Source organism: Gopherus flavomarginatus (genome assembly GCF_025201925.1).
Source record: "Gopherus flavomarginatus isolate rGopFla2 chromosome 11 unlocalized genomic scaffold, rGopFla2.mat.asm SUPER_11_unloc_1, whole genome shotgun sequence".
In the NCBI taxonomy this organism is placed as follows: Eukaryota; Metazoa; Chordata; order Testudines; family Testudinidae; genus Gopherus; species Gopherus flavomarginatus.
This window is the reverse complement of record NW_026114602.1, coordinates 505156-528377: the sequence shown is the minus strand read 5'-3', so window position 1 is coordinate 528377 and position 23222 is coordinate 505156. Positions and strand designations below refer to the sequence as shown.

The following is a 23222-nucleotide window of genomic DNA, read 5'->3' as shown; positions in this document are numbered from 1 at the left end:
ACTCATTCAGATGAGCTCTTTCATTGCAGATTGATTCCATGATTTCAGAGAACATTTCATCTCGCATTCTTTTTTTCCGCCACCTTATCTGAGATAGCCTTTGGGACGGAGGAGAAAGGCTTGAAAAATTTGCAGCTGTGGGAGGGAGGGAGAGAAAAAAGGGAGAGAAGTATTTTAAAAATACATTTAACAGAACAATGCTTATACTCTTTCACAGTGAACAACACTATTCACATTACCTAGCACATTGATTTCAGTACAAGGTAGCATTTTGCATCTTAATACTGAGTGCTTGCGGCTTTGGGGTTATAGATCACCAATGCAGGTCTGGGCAACAGAATTCGGCTTGCATGCGGCCATGGGAAGTCATTGTCTTTCAGCTTCTGCAGCCTTCATAAAACCAGCGTCCTCCTTTCCCATATACCAAGCAAAGCGCGTTGAGTGCTGCAGCTTTCCTGTTAATGTGCAGCAGCAGAAACCAAACTAGCCCTCCTCCTCCAATTCTCTGCAATGATCGCTTTACCCCTCCCCCCACTGCATGGCTGGTATCAGGGAAGTTCCCCGCTAGCCAAACGTGAAAAAACTCAGCGCCAATTCCCCCCTCTCCCCCACTTGGCTAACTGCAGGGAAGGATTTCTTTTCAGTCACAGGCAAACAGCCCAGTAGGAATGGCCACCTCTGTCCTCTTAATTAAATTCCCATATTTCAACCAGGTTACCATGAACGATATCACTTTCCTGAAGATAACACAGAGAGGAAAAGAACAGATGTTGCTTGAATGCCAGCAAACACCGGGACCATATGCTGCCAGGCTTTGTCATGCAATAATACCAGATTACTTGCTACTAGCATGGCAAGGTCAGGTGTCCTACCATGGAGGATGGAATAAGGCTGCACTGCCCAGAAACCTTCTGCAAAGACTTTTGGAGTACCTCCAGGAGAGCTTCATGGAGATATCCCTGGAGGATTTCCGCTCCATCCCCAGACACATTAACAGACTTTTCTAGTAGCTGTACTGGCCGTGAATGCATCCCAATTCCTCCGGGCAAATTAATCATTAAAAAATGCTCGCTTTTAAACCATGTTTTATATTTACAAAGGTACACTCACCAGATGTCCCTTCCATGGCTTCATGGTCTGGGGTAATGCCTTGGGAGGGTTGGGAGGCTACTTCAGTCAGGCTGAGAAAAAGATCCTGGCTGTTGGGGAGAATGGAGTGCTGTGTGCTCTCCGCAAGCTCGTCCTCCTCCTCCTCCTCATCTTTCCCATCCGCAGAATCCTCAGGCATGGCTGAGAGTAACCCCTCCTTGGAATCCACGGTCAGCGGTCGGGTAGTGGTGACGGCCCCCGCTAGAATTGCATGCAGCTCAGCGTATAAGCAGCATGTCTGCGGCTCTGCCCCGGACCTTCCATTTGCTTCTTTGGTTTTCTAGTAGGCTTGTCTGAGCTCCTTAACTTTCATGCGGCACTGTAGTGAGTGCTATTGTGACCACACTAAACCTAATTCAAAATGGCAATACCGATTTCAGCACTACTCCCCTCGCTGGGGAGAAGTACAGATATTGATATTACGAGCCCTTTATATCGAAATAAAGGGCTTCATTGTGTGGACGGGTGCAGCGACAATTCAGTTTAATGCTGCTAAATTCGAAATAAACTCTTAGTGTAGACCAGGCCTGTGTGTTGATCATAGAATCATAGAAGATTAGGGTTGGAAGAGACCTCAGTCCAATCCCCTGCTCAAAGTAGGACCAACTAAATCATCCCAGCCAGGGCTTTGTCAAGAGGACCTTAAAAATCTCAGAAGATGGAGATTCCACCACCTCCCTAGGTAACCCATTCCAGTGCTTCACCACCCTCCTAGTGAAATAGTTTTTCCTAATAGCCAACCTAGACCTCCAACCTGCTACTCTGCTGGTTCAGAATGTAATGACTAATGTTGAATTATTTATTTATAAATAAATTTAGTAGTAGTGGTCATACATTTGATTTTAACTTCATGTACTAAAGGATGGCTATCCAAAGTCAGTGAACCTTTGAAAACCTTAAAACACACACACAAAAAGAATTCACATAAAAATGCCATTGCTCTACAGTTTGTTTTTAATACATATTTTTCTGTATTTCATAACAATTTGAAGAATTCATAAAACAGAGATCTTTATTTTAGTTTGGCATACTCCTGTTTTGAAATTCAGTGCTATGGATGGGGAATTGTGAGTCAGTTGTCGCATATTTTTTTTTAAATTAACTGTAATATTTTAGGTTCACCCCTAAAAATCAGCACTTCAAACTAAATCTGAAAATGATTGCCAGGGCAGAATTTTTATGCTCTACTAAATATGTGGGCTGTAAATTTCCGCAGTAGCGACTTGGCTTCTGCCTTGGCTCTATTTTTCAGCCGTTTCCAAGAAGCAGGGTGGTGACAAATGGGTGGAAATTCGCCACCTTTGAGAATTACCTGGGACCGACATTTGTACAGCTCTAATACTTCAAAGGATTCAATTAGGAAATTGAAATTTGAGATGGTCTAGAACTCAGAGGTGGCCATAAAAGTGTGTCTTGATTTGGCTGAGTTCTAAGTCATGGAAAATCACCATTTATACTAGTTCAATCAATTTCATTCAACCTTTGTGACTTACTGTCCTTAACATTCCAGCTGGGGTTTATCAGAGGAAGCTAAGAGAATAAAATACGCTCCACCCTTTGAAAATATCAACTTCTAACCATGCTTCTCGGCCAGTGGTATCCAAACTGTGGGGCACGTGTGGAGGAATGTTTGGGGGGCCTTGGTGGGGCCCAGGCCAGCCCCCATGCGGGGCGGGAAGGGGACAGCACCCAACTCTGCTCCAGCCCCACCTCCAGCTGTGGTCCTGGTTCCTGGCCTTGTGCCCAGCTCCGCCCACTGCCTTGGACCCCAACCTCAGCCCCACCCCTGGCCATGGCCCCGGTTGCCAGCCTTCAACATGGCCCAGCCACGGCTCCACTTCCAGCCCCATCCCTGGCTCTGGCCCCAGACCTGTTCCTAACTGCAGCCCCAGCCTCAGCCCCATTACCCCATCCGCACTCCCTCCCCACCCCAGGAGCCACAGCTCTGGTTCCTGGAGGGGCGATCCAGACAGGAGTAAGAGGAGGGATGCCCCTGAAAAGTTTGGGAACCACTGTCCTAGGCCCCATTGATCTTCCTGAATTGTTCTGAAGCAGACACACAGAACTGTACCCAGAAGATAAAACAGATGTCCATCAGCACCTTTTCCCTCACCAGGTTACTCTTTGGCCTAGGGGAAGGTGCACTGGATTGGGAGCCAGGATCCTATTCTACTGAATGACTGCTATTAGGAAATCTGTGCACTCCAAACACCTTATTAGCAAGCAAGATCTCAGACCTCTGTCCCTGAAGAGTGACAAGTATCAGCCACTCCATTTCACAAGTGACATTTTACAGAAGTGAATGGAACCGCACTGATTTACAGCATGTGGCGATTTGGTCCAGAGGACCCCAGAATGGACAGTGACTGGTATGGAGATCTGTAGTGGATAGAGATGAGGAGACCTTGTTAGAGCAGGCTGAAAATTTCCTGACAGACCCGTGTTGCTGATTCAACAGATCTGACGTGCTCCCTGGGAACAGGTGGATTCTGTCCCAGCTTTTGATGTAACCAGGCCGGAAAGCAAACTGCCTAACTTGCCCACCATTCAGCCAGCCTAGCAATTGGAAGGCCAGCTGGCAGGTGACCAGGGCTGCATAGGTCCCAGGCAGCCTGCTGGTCACTCAGAGTTACTGGCTCCGCTGTAGCGCACTTCCTGGGCAGACATTCCCCAACTCCCTGAGCAGCTGACTCCCTGGGCAGCCGTAACCTCAACCCCTGGAACAACCAACGCCTCAGCAGCTAGCTCACTGGATAGGCCGCTTCCCATCTCCCTGGGCATCCCAGAAAGTCAAGCAGCCCCATGAGCCTGTGAATTATTTTCAAGGTTTCACTTTTTGTTCTTGGGCTGTTGATTTGGGATTAAAATTTGTTCCAACACCCACAGGAAGGAAATTCTGTTTTCCAGGCAGCTCTACACCCTGCTCTTCTTCATTGCAGAAGCTAGAAAGTGTGTAGCCAATGGCGCACAGGCCTAACAGAAGAGAAGAGATGGTCTAGGGGCCTCAGGCCAAGGAAAAGTGGCTTCTAGCCCTGCTTCTGCTACAGATTTCTGAAGCAATGTTTGGAGAGTCACTTCCATCAGGACTTTTGTGGGCGGCCACCAACTTGGTAGGCCTGCAGTGCGATTTTCAGAAGTGTTGAGTGCTCACAACAGCAGCAGAGGTCACTGGGAGAGCCCAGCCCACCTCAGAAATCATGCCCAAGGAGTCTCAAACCAAGCCAAAACCAATAGACTTTTGCCAGTTGGGACCCCAATAGTGTGCTTATTAGACAAGTCACATTCTCTGAGGACTAGAGGTCACTGGGGATTTTTCAATTTAAGTTGTTTTTTTTTTTTCTCAGTGGAAAATTTCAATTTGTTGAAATGGAAATTCTGGAGGGAAATTTTTGGTTTTGATGAATGTTTCATTGGTCTAGAATGGGATCTGAACTAAAGAAGAGAGCCCACTCCAAGGGTAGACTGGGGTTAGGACACTGATCTGAGGAGTCTGGGGTTAGTCTATCAATTGTGCTGGTGGGAGCTGTTCTCTTTCTATAAATAATTCCATATTTAAAGCTCTACAGAACTGGAGGCTATAGCTTGGTGCTTCAAGGGACGTGGGTGAGCTGAATTCGAATCCCTGCTCTCCCTGTTTTGAACCAGGAAACCCAGAGCTGAGCCCCTGCTGGCTTTGAGGGAGAGGGTGGAGCCTTGCAACAGAGTGTGGGTGGGACCACAGCCTGGGTTGGGGGGGGATTAGTCTTCCCTGGCCTATTTTACCTGCTGCCCATGGCTTTAATGACCCGGCTGTTTTGGGGTGGGTGGCTCTTGCTCTTGTTCTTTGTCAAAAATTTTAGTAGGCCTTAGATTCATCCTAAGGAAGAACAGGCTGGAAAATCTGTTTCCCACTCAGCGCTAGTGAGGAAACATTTTTTTCCACATATTTCTCTTCAGGGACATTTGGATATCCCTGTTCCTCAGGCTGTAGATAAAAGGGTTCAACATAGCAGGCAAAACAGTGTAAAACAGGGAGAGAAGTTTAGCGCCATCTGGAAATTCACTGGATCTGGGTTGTAAATAAAGGAGGATGCCAGAACCATAGAATAAAGCCACAACAATGAGGTGGGAGGAGCAGGTGGAGAATGTTCTCTTCTTGCCCTCAGCTGATGGCATCATGAGGATGGTGGTGATGATTCGGATGTAGGACAACAGGATCAGGGCAAAGGGCACCATTCCAAAGAAAGTGACCATGATGTAAGTCAAGGTTTCATTCATGGAGGTGTCAGCACAGGCCAGCAACAGCAGAGGGGCTGGGTCACAGAAGAAATGGTTGATCTCTCTGGAGCTACAGAAGGGTAAGGTGAACACCAAACCGGTCTGCACTACCTGGGCTGGGATGCCGATAGTCCAGGAAGTGGCTGCCAGAAGGACACACACCTTCTTGTTCATTATCATGGTATAACACAGGGGGTTGCATATTGCCACGTAGCGATCATACGCCATGGTGGCCAGAAAGGAGGATTCTGTGCTTCCGAAGCAAAGGAAGAAGCCCATTTGCATGGCACAGCCAGCAAAGGAGATGTGTTTATCCCCTGAGATGAGGCTCACCAGCATTTTGGGGACAGTGACCGAGGTGTAACCGACCTCTAAGGCAGACAAATTAGAGAGGAAAAAGTACATGGAGGTGTGAAGGACAGGATCCACCAAAGTTACTAGGATAATGAGGAGGTTTCCCACCACAGTGACTAGATAAATGGCTAACAGTGCCACAAAGAGTAAAACCTGCCGCTCTGGAGAGGTAGAAAATCCCAGAAGAAGAAACTCAGTCACCACTGTTTGATTCAAGTTCATCATTTCTTCATAAGCATTCAACTGGAAGACAAACAGAGACAAGTATTACATGGTATATTCACCATCTCCAGGCCTTCTATCAACCAGGATTGGATGCCTTTCTCCAAAAGTCTGTGGCTCTAGAGAAGCCCAGCAGCCACATAGTCCTGAAAACGGGGTTTTATTCCTTTCCACAGAAAATGTCAAAAATGGTGGTTTCCATTTAGAATGAAACCCAGTTTCAAAACATTGAAATTTTTCATGAAACAGAATCACTTTTCTCCCTCAACTCAACTTATAACTAGAGCTGGCCAAAGTATTTATTATGAATCGCAGTCATTACAAGTGGGCTTGAATGAAAAGGAAATAAAAGGCTATGCATCAGACTCTACCTCTTTGGTCAATAATACTTTAGTCACCAATGCATGCCCCTAATTTCAAAAGAGAAATTCTGTTACCCTTTCTCTCAGGCTGGGATTTTCAAAGGAACGTAAAAAATTTATGCTTTTTAATTTCAATGAGATTTGGGCACCTCATTCCTTTGTGCACTTGAAAATTCCAGTCTCACTGCTGATTTCAATATGACCATTCAAGCAGTGAGATACTAACTCAACATATATAAGAATGTTGACCTGTGCAATCAATATTACTTGAGACAAAAATCCCCTTAAATTGGGATTATAATTTTCTTGAGTTTAATACTAGAAAGTCATAAATATTTCACACAGTATGTATTCACACTCCATTTCTCAGGCCCTGATTTTATAATCAGATTCATGTGGATTAACCTGTAGACCATGTGGAGATAACTGAAATCAATATTTTCTCCCTTTCTCCTACGTTATATCTGACTTCTCTATTTAGGTTAAAAGTTCTTTGGAACAGAGACTTTCTTTTATTCTATGTTGATCCATACCTAGCCCTAAAGGGCCCATGCTTGGTTGGCCCCTAGAGGTAGCATAATGAACATGGTAACTACTACTAAGAAGGATGTTACTCTGCATGGGCATAAGGGAACATCTGCATGAATCTTGTTTCAGAAGCAGGGTTACAGCTTCAGTTAGATGCTTTGATTGATGGAAATCATCATGAAACAAATGACCAGTTAATAATGATTGTCACAGTTCAGGGCTAGCAGCACCTCTGACCTCTCTCAGCGCCTCCCTGAATGCAACCTGTTCTGGTGACAGGCCTCTTGCCTTCACCTCTCTGGGGTGGAATCCAACAGTTCTCCCAATATCAGACAAAGGTACAGCCCGTTGGATACCAACTGTGTTTGCTCCACAGGCCCAGCTGGATTTGGCTGCCCTGCAAGGCTTCCCTTTGGGATCTGGGACTAGTGGTGAACCCAGTGACCACAAAACAGCCCTTTCAAAACAAAGTATCATTTAATCTCAACAGCAGGAATCAAAGCATAACAATTAAACAACAGAAGGCCTACATGTACCTGTCTTACTTAAAGTTTAACCAAACACTCATGCTTCTAGGATTGGAGTTCAGTCTACTTTCCCTTTCTTCCTGTGTCTGTCTCTGCCAAGCTCCGAGGCTCTGGTTTTCATCGACTGCAAAGTTGTTTGATTCAGTTTTCCCGCTTGAATCTCTCCCCCCACCCCCATATCAAGCTGGAGGTTTGGACTCAGTCACAGGTAAACATCAAAGGAATTGACACCTAAATTGTCCTGATAAGTATTGGTGAATGGTGCAATCTGAAAATTATACCTATCTTCCTGCCTACCTGTGGTCCACTTGTGTGAGAGTTAACCTCTTTGTAACAATATAGCAACCAACAGCAATACAAGCAAACAAATAGACGAACAAAGAATATTCATAATATAATATAGACATCTCCCTCACATAGGGTGACCAGATATCTCGATTCTATAGGGACAGTCCCAATTTTGGGGTCTTTTTCTTATATAGGTTCCTATTATCCCCTACCCCCATCCCAATTTTTCACATTTGCTGTCTGGTCACCCTACGCTCACAATGATAATAACTTTATTTACCACTAAAAACTTTGACAAATATCAACAATGGAAAATCTTACCTTTATATATAAAAGAAATTTAAAAATAAATACCAAGATTTTATTGAATTGATAGTAATAGATTAACAATTACAGCAAACACATAGAGTTTGCCCATTTGTTTAATTTAATGATTAATGATTAACTAGACAGCTAGATAGCCATTATGTCTTAGGAAATTTTCTTTTTCATGCTTTTTCTCCTCATTTTTGTATTAATAATAAAAAACCAACAAATATTATAATTTTCATCCTTTTAAATAATTTTACAGTAATTATCCAAAACACGGCAGCCTATAATAGGCATACTGCAATACTTTAGGCTACTGCTATTAACAAAATATTTAACCCTAATTCCTAGTACTGTATCTTTAGCTTCCCATGCCTCCTTTTCACTTTTGCCATGTTATTGATGTTTATATGTATCATGACCACAGCAGTCTCTGGAATGTCTCTAGTCTTTTGACTAGAGCTGGGTGAAAGTTTTCCAGAATAACAGTTTTCCATCAAAAAAGGATGATTCAAGTAAATAAAAAAAAAAAGTACCAATTTTGTATATAGAGGCCTCAATTACCAATCACTTCCCTGTTGTGCTGGGTGTTTCACACATATGTATTAAAAAGACAGCACCTGCTCCAGAGAACTTACGGGCAGGATGAAACAGGGGGACAAGAAAAGTTCAGTAACAATGGGTAAAGAAAGGAAGAGGTCTGCATCTCCCTCACCCTTTTCCTTTGCAACCCCCTCCCAGATACACCAGGTCTTTCACCAGCTAACACACACTAGCTTTATGGGAAAACATAAAATATTCCCAGCCTGTCAATCTCTCCTATTCCTTTCTTCCAGCTCCTGGATGGACCCAGGTCTACACGGCCACACCACACACTCCTCGTCAGATCCCTACCCCATTAATTCCACTTCTTTCCAGACCCCTTTATGCCCTTCTCTCACTAGCACCTTTGCACCTTTTCCGTGGCTGCCAGGCTGAGATTTTCAAAGCTGCCTGACAGTTTGGGCACCTCATTCCCATTACACTTCAGTGGAAATGGTACTCAAAGCCATGAGCTGCCTTCCCTGAACCAGTTCTGCACAAAACATCTCTCTCCACCTTCATTTCAGTCTTCGGACCATCACCTTATTCTAGAATGTCTCCAATAATATTTCCAGTCCTGAAGGAAAGAAAGAAAGAAAGAAAGATGCCTGTGCTAGTAGCCAAGCAATGCTCATTGCCCAGTTGTGTGTGTTCTGTCCCACTCCATCCATCCATTGCCTGTTGTTATCTCCCCTAGCATTTTGTCTTGCCATGATAAGCTGAGTCAATAGGCTCTTAGGAACAAAGACCATGTCTTTACTTCCATTGTAAAGCACAGTGCATCCCACCTGACTCTCAATACACAGCTTAAAGAACAACGTGAGACAATATCATTATTAGTTCTCTAATAAAATCAAGAAGGTTTCTCACCTGCCTTGGGAACAAAGGGCCATTTCTTCTGTGGCTCAGCAGGCAGATATAAGTGTGAGCCAAAGAACATGTCTAGGAATACAAGTCCCTATGGGTGATCTCACTGATCTTCACAAACAACTGCAGCCTCCCCAGAGCATTGTTTGCCTTGAACACCCGCGTGAATAGCAAGGATTCATGAAGTTTAACATAACCAGCTAATGTTTCAGCACTCAAGTGAGTAACTAACTCTTCCTCTAGCAGTTAGTCCCAGAATTCTCCTGTCCTCCTCAGCAACGATCACACATTGCCCAAAAGAATAAGGGCTGCAGGATTGGGTCCTTAAGGGAATGTCTATATCGTAGATGGGAGCTAACTTGGTTCCAGCTAGGGCACTAAAACTAGCAGTGTGGACATTGCAGAGATGCAGGGTGTGACCTGTGTTTGAGAGCCAGTTCTGCTGCCTGAGATGTAATGTCTACACGGCTAGTTTTTGCTCACTTGTGGCTAGTGCAAGTCTGTCTTCTCAGGCTGGGGGGCTCACATCCACCTACAGTGTAGACATAGCCCTAAGGGTCTTCTTCAATCCACTGAGTCGTCCATTGAGTTTTGCTTGCAAAAGTGGCCTCCTCCTGAAGCCCTTACTCACACAGCTAGTAGTTACTCATGCACGTGCTCATAGCAAAGCCAGCATGGTCACTAGAGTGAGTTATGGTTACTCATGTAAGGGTGGCAGGATCAGGCCCAAAGTGTGAAGAATATGGCCCAGGTCAGTTACACAGAATGAATTTGGAGCTGAATCCTGGTCGTGAAGCCAACAAGAGTTGTGTGTGCTCAGCACCTCTCAGGAATGGGTGAACAAAGCTTGTGTTGGGCCTATGCATAAACTACTCCCTGAATTAATGTAATCTGGAGCTCTGCACTGGGACAATTTGTCACCCACAAAGGGCCACATTAAATAGTTTGAAAACTGTGTGATTCATGCATGACTTTTGTATCCAAGTGGTCAAGTTCCCATGGGCTGTGAGTACCAGCACTTGGGAAACAGGGCATTTTCAGTCTTTTAAAATCTTCCAGTCCAGACTGGTTGCCTTTCAAACATAAGTTATTGGGATCAGTACAGGTGTAACCGGGTGAAATTATCCGTCCTTTGCTATTCAAGAGGTCAGGCTAGCTGATCTAATGGGTCTTTCTGGCCATCAAATCTATTAATCTATTAAAAAAACAGGAACAACTAAAATCTTTGGCAATTATTTCCAAAAGTGGTTTATAGCTTTGGGCCTAAATTGCAGCATTGCTGACCACCTCCAGATCATACTAAAGCCAACGGGAGCTGAAGCTTCTCAGAATTTCCAAAAATAATTCAAGCCCGATGGCCAAAATTGTGCAGCCTGTCCACTAACTGGGGTGCCTCCACTTTTTGGTGCCCAGTTTGTGAGAATGGAGACCTGGGTTTTCCGATTTGCTGAGCACTCTAAGCTTGCATGGATTTCTATTGAGGTTGTGATGTGCAGCAATTTTGGAGAGAAAGCCCAGATTGGTTGATGTTAAATTGAGGCACCCAAAGTTAGTGCTATTTTGCAAAATTTGGCTTGCAAAGATCCATCACCTGCAGGGTCCAACTTTTGGTAGACCTTTAGCACAATGTTCTTGTGTTGTTACTTAGGAGCCTAGTACTTTCTTCCTCCTTACTTTTGTCATGTGAGTTGTACCATTGGAGCCCATCATAGAACCATAGGGTTAGAAGGGACCACAACCCCTTCCAAGATGCAGGATTTGTTGTGTCTAAACCATCCAAGACAGATGGCTATCCAGCCTCCTTTTGAAAACTTCCAGTGAAGAAGCTTCCACAACTTCCCAAGGCAGTCTGTTCTACTGTCCTATGAATAGTGATCTGCAAAATCCATAGATTAATAGATTTCAAAGGCAGGAGGGACGACTGTGGTCATCTGGTCTGAACTCCCACATGACACATTGCAGAGAATCCACCAAGTGTTTCCTGCATCTAGCAAATTATGGTTGAATTTGAATGCATCATTCAGAAAGGCATCTGTTCTTTAGATAGGCTGGGATTTTCAAAAGATCCTGAGGGACTGGGTTGCCTAACTAATTTAGATTCCAAGACTCCAAGATACAATGAATGCAGCACTTCTCTTGTTGAGTCCTTGCTCAGGAAAAGGTCCCACAATAGTTCTGTTGCATATGGTTCTGTAACCAGGACTGAATTAAGGCAGGATCTAGGGAGCAGCCCTTAGGCTGGAAGGTTGCCCCTGGACCGACAGAACTACGGAGATTGCCTACTTCCAGAGAGTATTAGAATCTGCTGTGGGGACAACATTGGCAGACCACTGAGCCAGTGGTATCATAATACTTTGCTGAGTTGGTGGCCCTATGGTTGGATTGAATCCAGGCCTTACTCCACTTCACACCATCAATGAATTTGCTTTCTGAAGCTTGTTCTTTATGGCCCCAATTCAGCAAGGTATCTAAACATGTGCCTAGTTTTTCGGGATGTTTGTTGTCCCATGAAACTCTGGGAATTCTCTTGTGCTTAAAGTTAAGCATGTCCTCAAGTACTTTGTGGAACTGGGGTATAAACTGCTCAGATGCTGAGGGAACTTTTACCCTGAACACTTAGGCACCTACAGGATGAGGCAACAGCAAAGCAGGGGTTTTGTGGATCACAGTGGAGCCTAAAATTGGGCCTTAATTGCTGAAAGCTGGGGTTTAGGTGCCTAAATACCTTTGTGGCTCTGTGCTCCAGGCCTCATTTACTACTGCATTGTCACTCAGTGAGCACCGTTGTGGGTTCTTTAGATCGTCAACCATGGGCGGTAGGTATAATAGGCTAGAGGAGGCTCTGCCACCCTCAGTGCTGCCACAGCCACACCGCCGGACCCTAGTTCTTGGGTTTAGTGGCAAAGTTTTTGGTTTATTATGCCCCATGGAGGTTCTGGGATGGCTGAGGTGGCACATACCATGTCCTCATCCGTCCCGAATATGCATAGGGAACATCAAAAGCATCTTCTAACAGATCCTTTGGCTTTTCCTCTGGGAGGATTGGGTCCCGGGAGGGGAGGCATGGCACAGCTTCTGCCAGTCCAGGGCTCTTGGTGGGAGGGGGATGCTTAGGGCTTTGCCCAGCCTGAGGCTCCTCCAACCAAGTTGGGCGGTACTCAGGGCTTCGGTCAGCTTAGTGCCCCTGCGGCCGGGGGAGGGGAGTTGCTTGTGGCTCCGGCCAAAGGGGGCAAGTGGTCTCTGGGCTCCGGCCATTGGCAGAAGGGGCGGAGCCAGGGGCTAGCCTCCCCAAAGGGGGCTCCCCCCACCACCCATGTTGTCAGCACTTTGGGGCGTAATTGTTCTTTTGTTCTGCCTTTTGCAGTGCCTAGTCCATGACAGGGCCTCTGTGCACTATGGCAACAATAATACTGTTGCTTCTTTCCGACCTAAGCAGCTAGTCATATTTTGGGATCCTGGAGGAGTTCCTAGCTGGAAGTAGAAGCCAGTAGAGGATGGTGTTCGCTCAGATGCAGTCTTGTTTATTTACAAGGGATGTACCAAGTCCTGCTTCTCCAAACACATGAGGAGCTAGGAACAAAAGGAGCAGTTCCTCAGCTCATGGCCTCAAGCCTCTCTATCCAACAGATCCACAAGATCTCTTCAGATTTTGTCAGAGTTAAAAAAATGCTTATAATGCACAATATTGTAATGATTCCCTTTGGAAGAGATTTTCACAAGATCACTCAGGTGAGGTTCCTGTCTCTTATAAAGAGGATAGGAAAAGGGTAACATCATTTCTGGTGCTGCTTTTCCAGAATGACACAGGTTCTGGCCAGTGGACTGGTCTCCTTCCAACCAGACTCTGGACCACTTGAAAAAAGACTCGATGAACTGAAGAAAGAGATGAATTGACAGTATCCCATCAGCTGCTATCTGCTTCATGACCCAAACAAGGATGATAATCCTACATTCCTGGTACAGGAGAAAGGTAATATTTATGGTATATGAAACTAGGATCATTTCCTTTGCCCTTCAGGCTTCTACAATGCACTGCAAATGCCTAGTGAGGCAGAGGGCAAAATATTCAAAAGTGCCAAAGTCCCTTCATCAGGGGGTTCCTAAGTGAATAAGGTGCTTTTGAAAATGGGACTTTGGCACTTTTGAACATTTTAACCAGAAATTCTATAGGTGACGAGATGGATTATGTGATGATTGCCTTTCTGTTCATTCCCTCCGAAGCACCTGGTATTGGCCACTGTCGGCAGACAGGATACTGGGCTAGATGAACCTTTGGTCTGACCCAGTATGGCTGTTCTTATGTTCTTATCTGTAGATGTACAGTACTCCAGATGAGGCCTCACCAATGTCGAATAGAGGGGAATGATCACGTCCCTCAATCTGCTGGCAATGCCCCTACTTATACAGCCCAAAATGCTGTTAGCCTTCTTGGCAACAAGGGCACACTGTTGACTCATATCCAGCTTCTCGTCCACTGTAACTCCTAGGACTCCTTTTCTGCAGAACTGCTTCCTAGCCATTCGGTCCCTAGTTTGTATAACGAATGGGATTCTTCTGTCCTAAGTGCAGGACACTGCACTTGTCCTTCTATACACAGAGTCCTTGTTCTCTGTGTGTATGTATATATATCTTCTTACTGTATTTTCCACTGCATGCATCCAATGAAGTGGATTTTAGCCCACAAAAGCTTATGCCCAAATAAATTTGTTAGTCTCTAAGGTGCGACAAGTACTCCTCATTCTTTTTGCTGATACAGACTAACATGGCTACCACTCTAAAATACGTTGCCCCAGTGCACGCTCCATTAGAGTCTGATCGGGATAGTTACTGAAAGTGACGTCACCCAACAATTTCTCTAAAGGATTCTGACTGGGAACAGTGGATGGAGGTTGCCTTGCTTCCATAACAGGGGTTTGGGAGCTAGTGGAGAAGGGTGAGGGCTGGCTGGGATTGGAGCATTGAGACTGGGGACATTTGGCAGGTATTCAGGAGTTGGGGGGGTAAGGAGGAGCAGGGCTGTGGGGGTCCCTGCTGCAGTGCAGCAAGCTGGAGTCTGCATCCCCCCCAGTGCACTGGGGCTGGTGCAGAGCAGCCCATGGGGCGTGGCGGGAAGTGACCCTTCCCAGCAAGGTCGGCACCTCCCGGAGCAGCGCAGACCCCTCCCCAGCATCACGGCAGCTTCCGCTTTCAGTCTCACACTGCTGGCCCCTCGCCCTAGAAATGAGATGGCCAGGCCGGCCTGGCAGCAGCTGATGGGAAATGGAGGAAGGGGAGACACAACGTCTCCAATGGGGCCACGGAACTGGGCCTGGCAGAGGCTGATGGAAAATGGAGGCAGGGAATACACTACATCTCCCATGGTGCCTCTGGGTGAGGATTGTCAACTTGCTATTCACACAAAACTGAACACTCTTGTTCCACCCCCTGCCTGCACCTTCCATTAGCCTGGTCAATTCGTAACTCTGGGGTTCATAACTCTGAGGTTCTACTGTATCCCCATATTGACTGGGTACATGTCAGGACAGGATGCTGAGATAAAGCTTCTAGACACCATGAATATCTGCTTCTTGGAGTAGCTAGTCCTGGAGCCAACAAGTGGAGAGGCCACCCTTGATTTAGTCCAAAGTGAAGCAAAAGTTGTGGTCCAGATGGTGAATATAGCTGAAACACACAGTATTAGTGACCATGATATAATTAAATGTAAAATCCTTGGCGGGGGGAGAAAGGGGGAACGACACCAAAGAAACCCACCACAGTAGCATTTAATTTCCGAAAGGGAAACTACACAAAAATGAGAAAGCTAGTTAAATGGAAATTAAAAGGTACAGTTACAAAAATGAAATGCCTACAAGCTGCATGGAAACTTTTTTAAAACATCATAACACTATTTCAAATCAAATGTATACCCCAAATTAAAAAACATAGTTGGGGGACTACTAAAGTACCACCCTGGCACTACACAAAAGAATAAATGGACACAAATCAGACATCAAAAATTACAATATTCAAAAACCAGTCGGCGAACACTTCAACCTCCCTGGTCACTCAGTTACAGACCTAAACAAAAAAACTTCAAAAACAGACTCCAACGAGAAACTGCAGAACTGGAATTAACTTGCAAACTGGACACCATCAAATAAGGCCTGAATAAGGTCTGGGAGTGGATGGGTCATTACACAAAGTAAAAACTATTTCCCCGTGCTATTTTTCCTCCTACTGTTACTCGCACCTTTTTGTCAGCTGTTTGAAATGGGCTATCCTGATTACCACTTTAAAAGTGATTTTTTCCTCCTGCTGATAATATCCCACTTTAATTGATTTGTCTCATTAGAGTTGGTAAGGCAGCCCCAATCTTTTCATGTTCTCTCTGTGTGTGTATATATATATATATATCTTCCTACTGTATTTTCCACTCAATGCATCTGATGAATTGGGTTTTAGCCCATGTACCAGCCGGAGAACTTCACCTAGCAATCCCGCTGATTATATTTGAGTAACACATCTCTTCTAGAAAGGCATCCATCTCTAATTTTTCAGCATCCTTATTAAAACTGGGATACCAGGACTGGATGTGGTAATCCAGCATCAGACTCACCAGTGAAATCACCTCCCTGCTTCTACTGGCTAGTACCTGTTTATGCATGTGGAGATATCTGTTGTCTTCTTGCAGGTAGAATTGGGAAGCTTGGGAGCCCATGTTGGAACACAAGGCAGTTGGATGAGGAAGCAGCTAAAATTCTCAACCATTTGAGGTTTCAGAGTCCTGAGTGGTGGTTTGCATGTGGGAGGGGCAGCCACATTGCCACTTGTAGGACTAGGAGGAGTCTGCTGTGATGAGTTCAGTCCGTGTTTCTGCTGATCTACCCTGATTACACACATGCCCTGAGCAGACTAATGAAACAAACACCTGCAGCTGAGGTCTGATTTGGGGGAAAGCTGATGTTCTAATGGTCTCCAATGCAACCATAAGTCCTAGCCAGTGAGGAGAACAAGTAGCAGATCCATGCAAACTCTTCAGAAACTTGGTTCTGGTTTTTGTGCAAATGAAAGAGGCGTATAGATGCAAGAAAAAGTTTTCCATGCAGTTGATAGCTTTTTTTCCCCCCCTTCTCTCTCTCTCTCTCTCTCTCTCTCTCTCCATTGACTTGGAAATATTTCCTCCTTGTACCTATAGGGGCAGGAACTCTAAAAACAAAATTGGATGTTTCCTCCTCTCCCTGGATCCCTTAAAGGAATCACAGATATAAGTACTGCTGGAAGTTCGTATCCATCCAGTTGCTTAGCATGGCCTCATATTGGTACCCCAGGCCAATGTCACCATGGGGGCAGGTACGGGACAAGAAAGAGGTACAATGGCAGACCTAGCAGTTAACAAATGTCTGGCATAGTGGATATCATGCATTCCTCATTCAGTGACAAACAGTCTCTGAATTGATCTTCCAGACATTGCCAGGCTGTCTTCCGAAAGCCACATCTTTCTGCACACATGGATAGGAACTCCTTTCTGCAGGATTTTAGTAAGGAAACTGCTTAGTAAAGGTTTGCTTGTTAGGGAAATTCATGGTGTATCTCTAGGGAATCCTGTTGCTTTCAGAGCTGCTAGTTTAAGGCAGAGTGGCTGTGATGACCGTTCCTCTTGCTGCCATGATCCATGGGCAGCGGGATTTTGTGTCATCACAGATTAAACTTGGCCTTTCTTCACTCAGAGTGCTCTTGGATGGGTTTGGCCATCCGTTAGCACCTCTGAATTTTGCGGGGTCAGACACTCAAAGAGGCAGAAGGAGACTGGACTTTTGGGGAAATAAATGGGGTTGAAAAACCACCTGCTCTGCACATATTTCTCTGTAACCTTTAGGCAATGATAACCAGATTGCCTGAGCTTAGGCAGTAGGAGCTATGCGGGCCTCAGTTGGGAGGAGTTAGTGCAGTTAAGCTATCTAGTTTTCCAAGAGGCAACTGTGTGCTGCATTCTGCATCTTAATACTGAGATTCCTTTCTTTACAGGGATGATTTGAGATGAGCCTTCAAGGAAAATGTATCTCTCTCTATCCACGTCAATTGTAAGAGAATTTGGGCCCTGAAGATTAAAAGTTTTGGCCCGTCTCTGATCTGTATTACAAGGACTCTTTGAAGTTATGTCCAGGAAAGTCTGTACTAAAAATAGGATTAAACTAGAATGAATGTGTAACAGTTGGGTATTTTTTTTTTGTACAAACGTTCAGTAGTAGAACTGAGGGGGAAATGGAGCTCTCTCAACTGTAATCCACTAGTTTGAATTCAGCCCAAGTCAGTAGTGGTTGTGGTTGGGATTTTCACAGGAGAGTTAAGGGCGTTAGATAGCATGCTGCTTTAGGCTCCTTTTGAAAATCCCAGATATTTTTAAAGCTAGTCACTGTAATATCTGTGGACTTCTACAAAATTGATGCTATGGATGGTTAATCAACATTGGTCTATTTATTGCTGGGTCCAAAATTACTTTCCACTCTTCTGTGAATTTACTCTCCCGTGTCCACTGTCTGTCTTCTACTACCAACACCATTTAGGTTAGGCTGAGATTTTCAAATGCATGCAGGATCTGGACACTCAGTTCCCATTTAAAAAATTAATGGGAATTTAACAGGCATATGCCATAGATTTGAAAATCCTTAACCTAAATGTATTTAAACTACATCTCCCTCACTCGCCTGACACCAGCACAGACCCTTATTTCGTGCTCCTAATGTTGTCATCCTCTCTCATCCTTTTTTCTCTCCACCCCAAATAAACAGATGTAGATCCTTTCCCACTGAGTGGGCAGCCACTACTGCACATCACCTACATATTACAGCTCTTGGTCTGAACAGCTAGGAGGCAGTGGGACAGATGGAGCTGAGCACTAGGGCTGTGTGAACTGATTTCAGCAATGTGTGGTTTTGAGTTTAGACGGTCCTGGGTTATATGGAAGTCAGGACAAATTCTCAATGTAATGAGCAGAGATGCCAAGCTGGACCCTCAAAACCAGGGCCATCCCAGAAAACATGGGACATTTGGTCATCAAGAGTTTTAATGAGTTTGTGGGGATTCAGCTTTACACAAAAAACAAGCATTTCCCCAAAACCATGTTTTTAAACCAGGATGAATCTAAAAATTTTGTAATTCTCCTATATCTATTTATTTTGTGACAGAGCTCTGACCTTGCCCCTGTGGGTCCTGCACTTCTAGGCAGTTTATGCTAGCCTCAGTGGCTCACTGACCGTCCACGTAGCCCTTCTCTCTCTAGGGCCAGGGTTACAGTATACTGAGCCCTTTCCATCATAGGCCAGCAAGGAGGTTGGTGAGAGAACTCCCACAGTCTCTATTGTCCCTGGAAGCTTATTTCAGAACAGTTTAGCCTCCTGTCCTGACAGGGGCCTGACTTCCCATCCCAGGATATGTTCCTGTAGTGGTGGGTTTGGGGGAACCAGGGCCCGCCCTTTACTCCGGGTTCCGGCCCGGGGACCCTAATGGTAGCAGCTGTTGGCAGCCAACCTTTCACTGCCAGAGTTGCAACATTTCCCTGGGCCACTTCCCCACAGCTCTCCTGCTTCTCCCTTCTTCACCCTTACCTTAGGGCTCCCTTAATGGTGGTTTGAGGGTGTCTTCATTTACCAGCCCTTCAGCTGCACTTCCTCTCCCTGGATCTCCTCTGCCTGACTGGAGTAAGCTCTTTTTATAGTATCAGTGGGGCCTTAATTAGAGTCAGGTGGTCACATTAGCTTAATGGTCTCACCTGACTCTTTGCAGGTCAATTAGTCAGGTGTTCTCATTAGCCTGGAGCAGCCCCTTGCTCTAGTCAGTCAGGGAATAGAAAACTGTTAATCCAGTGGCCAGTATATCTGCCTTCTGCTATACCCAGCTGGCCTGGGTCTATCACATACCCCTCTCCCTTGCTCAACACCAAGGGGTTTGGCAGCTTGGGATGCCAGACAGTGTACGCGTGATAAGCCATCGGCATTGCCATGGCGACTCCCTGCTCTACGCAGAACTGGAAAGGTTGGAGAGATAAGAACCACCTGGTTACCCTTGTGTTCTTTTCCTTGTTCCGTTATATCCATTTAAGAGGGGCATGGTCAGTCACAAGGATAAATCTGCGCCCCAGCAGGTAATAACACAACGTTTCCATGGCCCATTTTACGTCGAGGCACTCTCTACTACTGCATATATTTGTTCCCTCAGAAGGCGTTTCCTACTGAGGTAGAGAACTGGGTGTTCCTCCTCCCCAACCATCTGCGACAGGACGACCCCTAACCCTACCTTGGATGCATCTATCTGTAGAATGAAGTCCTTGGTGAAATCTGGGGCTATCGGTACTGGGTTACTGCAGAGGGCAGTCCATAGGTCCGCGAATGCCCTCTCTGCTGCAACGGACCATCTAACTGGATCAGGACCATGGGCCTTCACTAAGTCTGTTAGGGGACTTGCCCTTGTAGCAAAATGGGGGATGAAATGCCAGTAATACCCCACCACCACTAGGAATGCTCGGACCTGCTTCTTATGACTTGGCCGATGCCAGTTTTGGATGGCCTCTAACTTATTCAGTTGAGGTTTTACCAGACCTTTTCCTACCATGTAGCCAAGATATTTGGCCTCTGTGAACCCTACAGCACACTTAACAGGGTTCACCATAATGCCAGCTTGACGGAAGGTATCAAGGACCGTACCCACTTTTTCCAAATGGGTTTCCCAGTCTGGAGTATGAATCACCACGCCATCCAAGTAGGCTGCAGCATAACTGGTATGAGGGCGTCATAACTTGTCCATGAAACGCTGAAAGGTAGCTGGAGCCCCATGTAGTCCAAAGGGAAGGAGGCCTTCTGGTGTAGAAAACACAGAAAACACAGTTTTTTCCTTTGCACCTTCGGCTAGGGGAATCTGCCAGTACCCCTTTGTCAAATTTAAGGTTGTCAAGTACCGGGCATTCCCCAGACGATCCACTAGTTCATCTATGCGGTGTATAGGGTAGCCATCTGTCAAGGTTCCTCCCCCACTCTGAACGTTAGGATACAGATGTGGGGACCTGCATAAATACCCGTAAGCTTAACTACCAGCTTAGATCTGGTCTCGTTGCCACCACTCTCAAGTACTAGCTCCCTTTTCTGGATAGTCTTGAGAGACTTTTTCACTGAGTCCCTGGTGAACACCAATCCAACCCTTTGGATCTTAACACAAGGAGAATTTAACCATCCCCCCTCCTTTCCCCCACCAATTCCTGGTGAGTCCATATCCAATCCCCTTGGATCTTAAAACAGGGAAAAATCAATCAGGTTCTTAAAAAGAAGGCTTTTAACTAAAGAAAGAAAGGTAAAAATCATCTCTGTAAAATCAAGATGGAAAATAACTTTACAGGGTAATCAGATTCAAAGATCCCAGAGAAACTCTCTCTGGCCTTAGGTTCAAAGTTACAGCAAACAGAGGTAAAATCCTCTCAGCAAAAAGGAACATGCATACCAATCCCTCTGTTACACAGGGTTCTTTGGAAGATCATAGATGACAAGGCCCGGGTCATCCTTATTGCCCCAGCTTGGCCAAGACAGATGCGGTATCCTTACCTACTCCGCATGTCCTCCCGTCACCCATGGGCTCTCCCCAACAAGCCAGATCTCCTTCCCCAGGCCAACGGACGGGTTCTTCACCCCCCGTTCCAAAAGCTCCACCTGACAGCCTGGTTCCTTCATGTTTCCAAACCCATGAACTAGACTGTTCCAAGCAAGTCCGATACGTCCTCCTGCACAGTAGAAAAGACTCCACTCGTAAAACCTACCTGCAGAAGTGGAAGCGTTTTGCCCTCTAGTGCTCACACAATCACTTAACACTCAATACGGTGTTAAGTACTTACATGTAGGTACTGCACGTACCATTTTTGTGTGTAAAGTTATGACTATTGACTATGTATCTGTATTTCAAATGTAGTTACACCTGGGGAGTGAAGAACACTCGGGAAGATGCTTCCAGTCTAGCTAGCTGGTTGGGAAGGGCCCATTCAGGGTAATGGGTCATTAGGAAAATCAACAGGCCTTAGGAGAAGCTTATTTCTCACCTGGTGAGCCTTCCTGGGAACGCTCCAGACAGCCCATAAGTAATGGCTGCTATGACTCTGCAAGGGTATGTGACCAGGGCACATGACTCTGACCTCCATTTTGGGTACCTGTATTTTTCCACAAAGTGGTCTGAGACCAAAGTTTGAAACAAATGGTTTCTGCTACATGGAGAAGCTATATAAGGCAGGGAGTGATCGCATCTATTGTTCTTCACTCCCCCACAACTCAGCACCTGAGAGAAGCTCTGGAAGAAAAGGACTTGGAATGGGGGTGGGGAGCCCAAGCTGCAAAGCAAGTGCAGCTTGTGCCTTGACAACCTGCAAGTCTGCTTGTATCATCAGTCAGGGTGAGAACTAGCTAATTCATATCCAGGCTTTCTAGTATCTTAGGCTCAGTTTGCATTTTTGTTTATATACTAGGTAATCTGCTTTGATCTGTTTGCTATCCCTTATAATCACTTAAATCTATCTTTTTGTAGTTAATAAACTTGTTTTACGTTTTAACCTAAACCAGTGTGCCTTTAAGTGAAGTGTCTGGGGAAAAATCTCAGCTTGGTTAACACAAGTTTGTTGCATATTCCTCTCCAGGTAATAAATTTATACTGATTGGAGTTTCAACCAGGGCAGGGCAGTACAGCTCTGGGGTCCTAGGCTGGGAAGCTGAGGGTATCTTGGCTGTAGCCTTTCTATTGCTGTTGGTTCATGCAGTGTTTGGTCAGCCTGCATGTAACTCAGCTGGGTGTGTCCCTACCTGTGCAAATGCTGGTGAGAGTGTAAGTCTGGGAGTGGTCTACAGCTTATCACAGCAGCACAGTGTGAGAGGGAGCCCGGGCTGGTGTGTCAGAGGGCTCAGTGGAACCCCAGTTCCAGGTGGCACTCCAGGGGGAACCCGTCACAGCTTCAATCCATGTACCGGGAGTCAGGGCACAACGCCTGGAGCAGGGAACCAAGCCCAGCCAGCCCCACGGCACAGGAGCTGCTTCAACCGGGACATGGCAGTTGAGGTCAAAAAATCAAAGCAGGGCAGTCCCACAAAACCCAAGACTATTGGGAGGACTGTAGGGCTGCCACCTCTGAGATGCAAAAACACAGGACAGCTACGATGGTCCTGAGCCCATCATGCTGGACAGTTGGAAGCTCCCAGACGGACTTCCTAGGACGGCTACGAAGGGACGATCCTGGAGAAACATAGAAACTGGCAACTCTAGCAGGGCATGGAGTTAAAAAGGGATCCCAGGAGTGGGCGAGGTGGGCAGTGTGGGAACCCCAGGCTAGGCTGTAGAGGGCTGGTAAATGGAGGGAGGTGTGGGGACCAATGCCAGCAGTGTGTGTGTGTAGGAATGTAGGGATAGTGTGCGTGGGGGGGGGAGGAATGCAGGGGCTGTGTAGGATATTGCAATAGAAGAGCTGTGGTGGGAGGGAGCAATCAGAGAGAGAGAGAGAGAGAGAGAGAGAGAGTGTGTGTGTGTGTGTGTGTGTGTGTGTGTGTGTGTGTGTGTGTAGCAATGCAGTGGCTGTGGGGGGTGCAGCGCAGGATCTGTGTGTGCGCAGAGCAATGCAGGGGCTGTGCGTCTGCAGAGCAATGCAGGAGCTCTGTGTGTGCAGAGCAACGCAGGGGCTGTGAGGGGAGTGCAGTGCAGGAGCTGTGCGTCTGCAGGGCAATGCAGAGGCTGTGGGGGGTGCAGTGCATAAGCTGTGTGTGTACAGAGAAATGCAGGAGCT

The 23222-nt window shown here is 46.0% G+C and overlaps 1 protein-coding gene, 1 non-coding gene and 1 pseudogene across 2 annotated transcripts; 2 read left to right on the top strand and 1 right to left on the bottom strand.

Annotated features, from left to right (window-relative positions):
• Nucleotides 1–5046: 5046 nt before the first annotated feature.
• On the bottom strand, nucleotides 5047–16142 carry LOC127040864 (olfactory receptor 10A7-like). Its single transcript, XM_050935423.1, has 2 exons — nucleotides 16077–16142; nucleotides 5047–6003 (listed from the first exon to the last, which is right to left on the bottom strand). Exons 1-2 carry the CDS (start codon nucleotides 16140–16142, stop codon nucleotides 5047–5049), a joined length of 1023 nt encoding a protein of 340 aa, XP_050791380.1.
• A 125-nt stretch (nucleotides 16143–16267) lies between these two features.
• On the top strand, nucleotides 16268–16338 carry LOC127040943 (uncharacterized; annotated as a pseudogene).
• Nucleotides 16339–17066: 728 nt separating this feature from the next.
• Nucleotides 17067–17213, top strand: LOC127040940 (small nucleolar RNA SNORA79). The gene has a single exon (XR_007771548.1). It is a non-coding gene; the product is annotated as a small nucleolar RNA SNORA79 (small nucleolar RNA).
• The last annotated feature ends 6009 nt before the right edge of the window (nucleotides 17214–23222 follow it).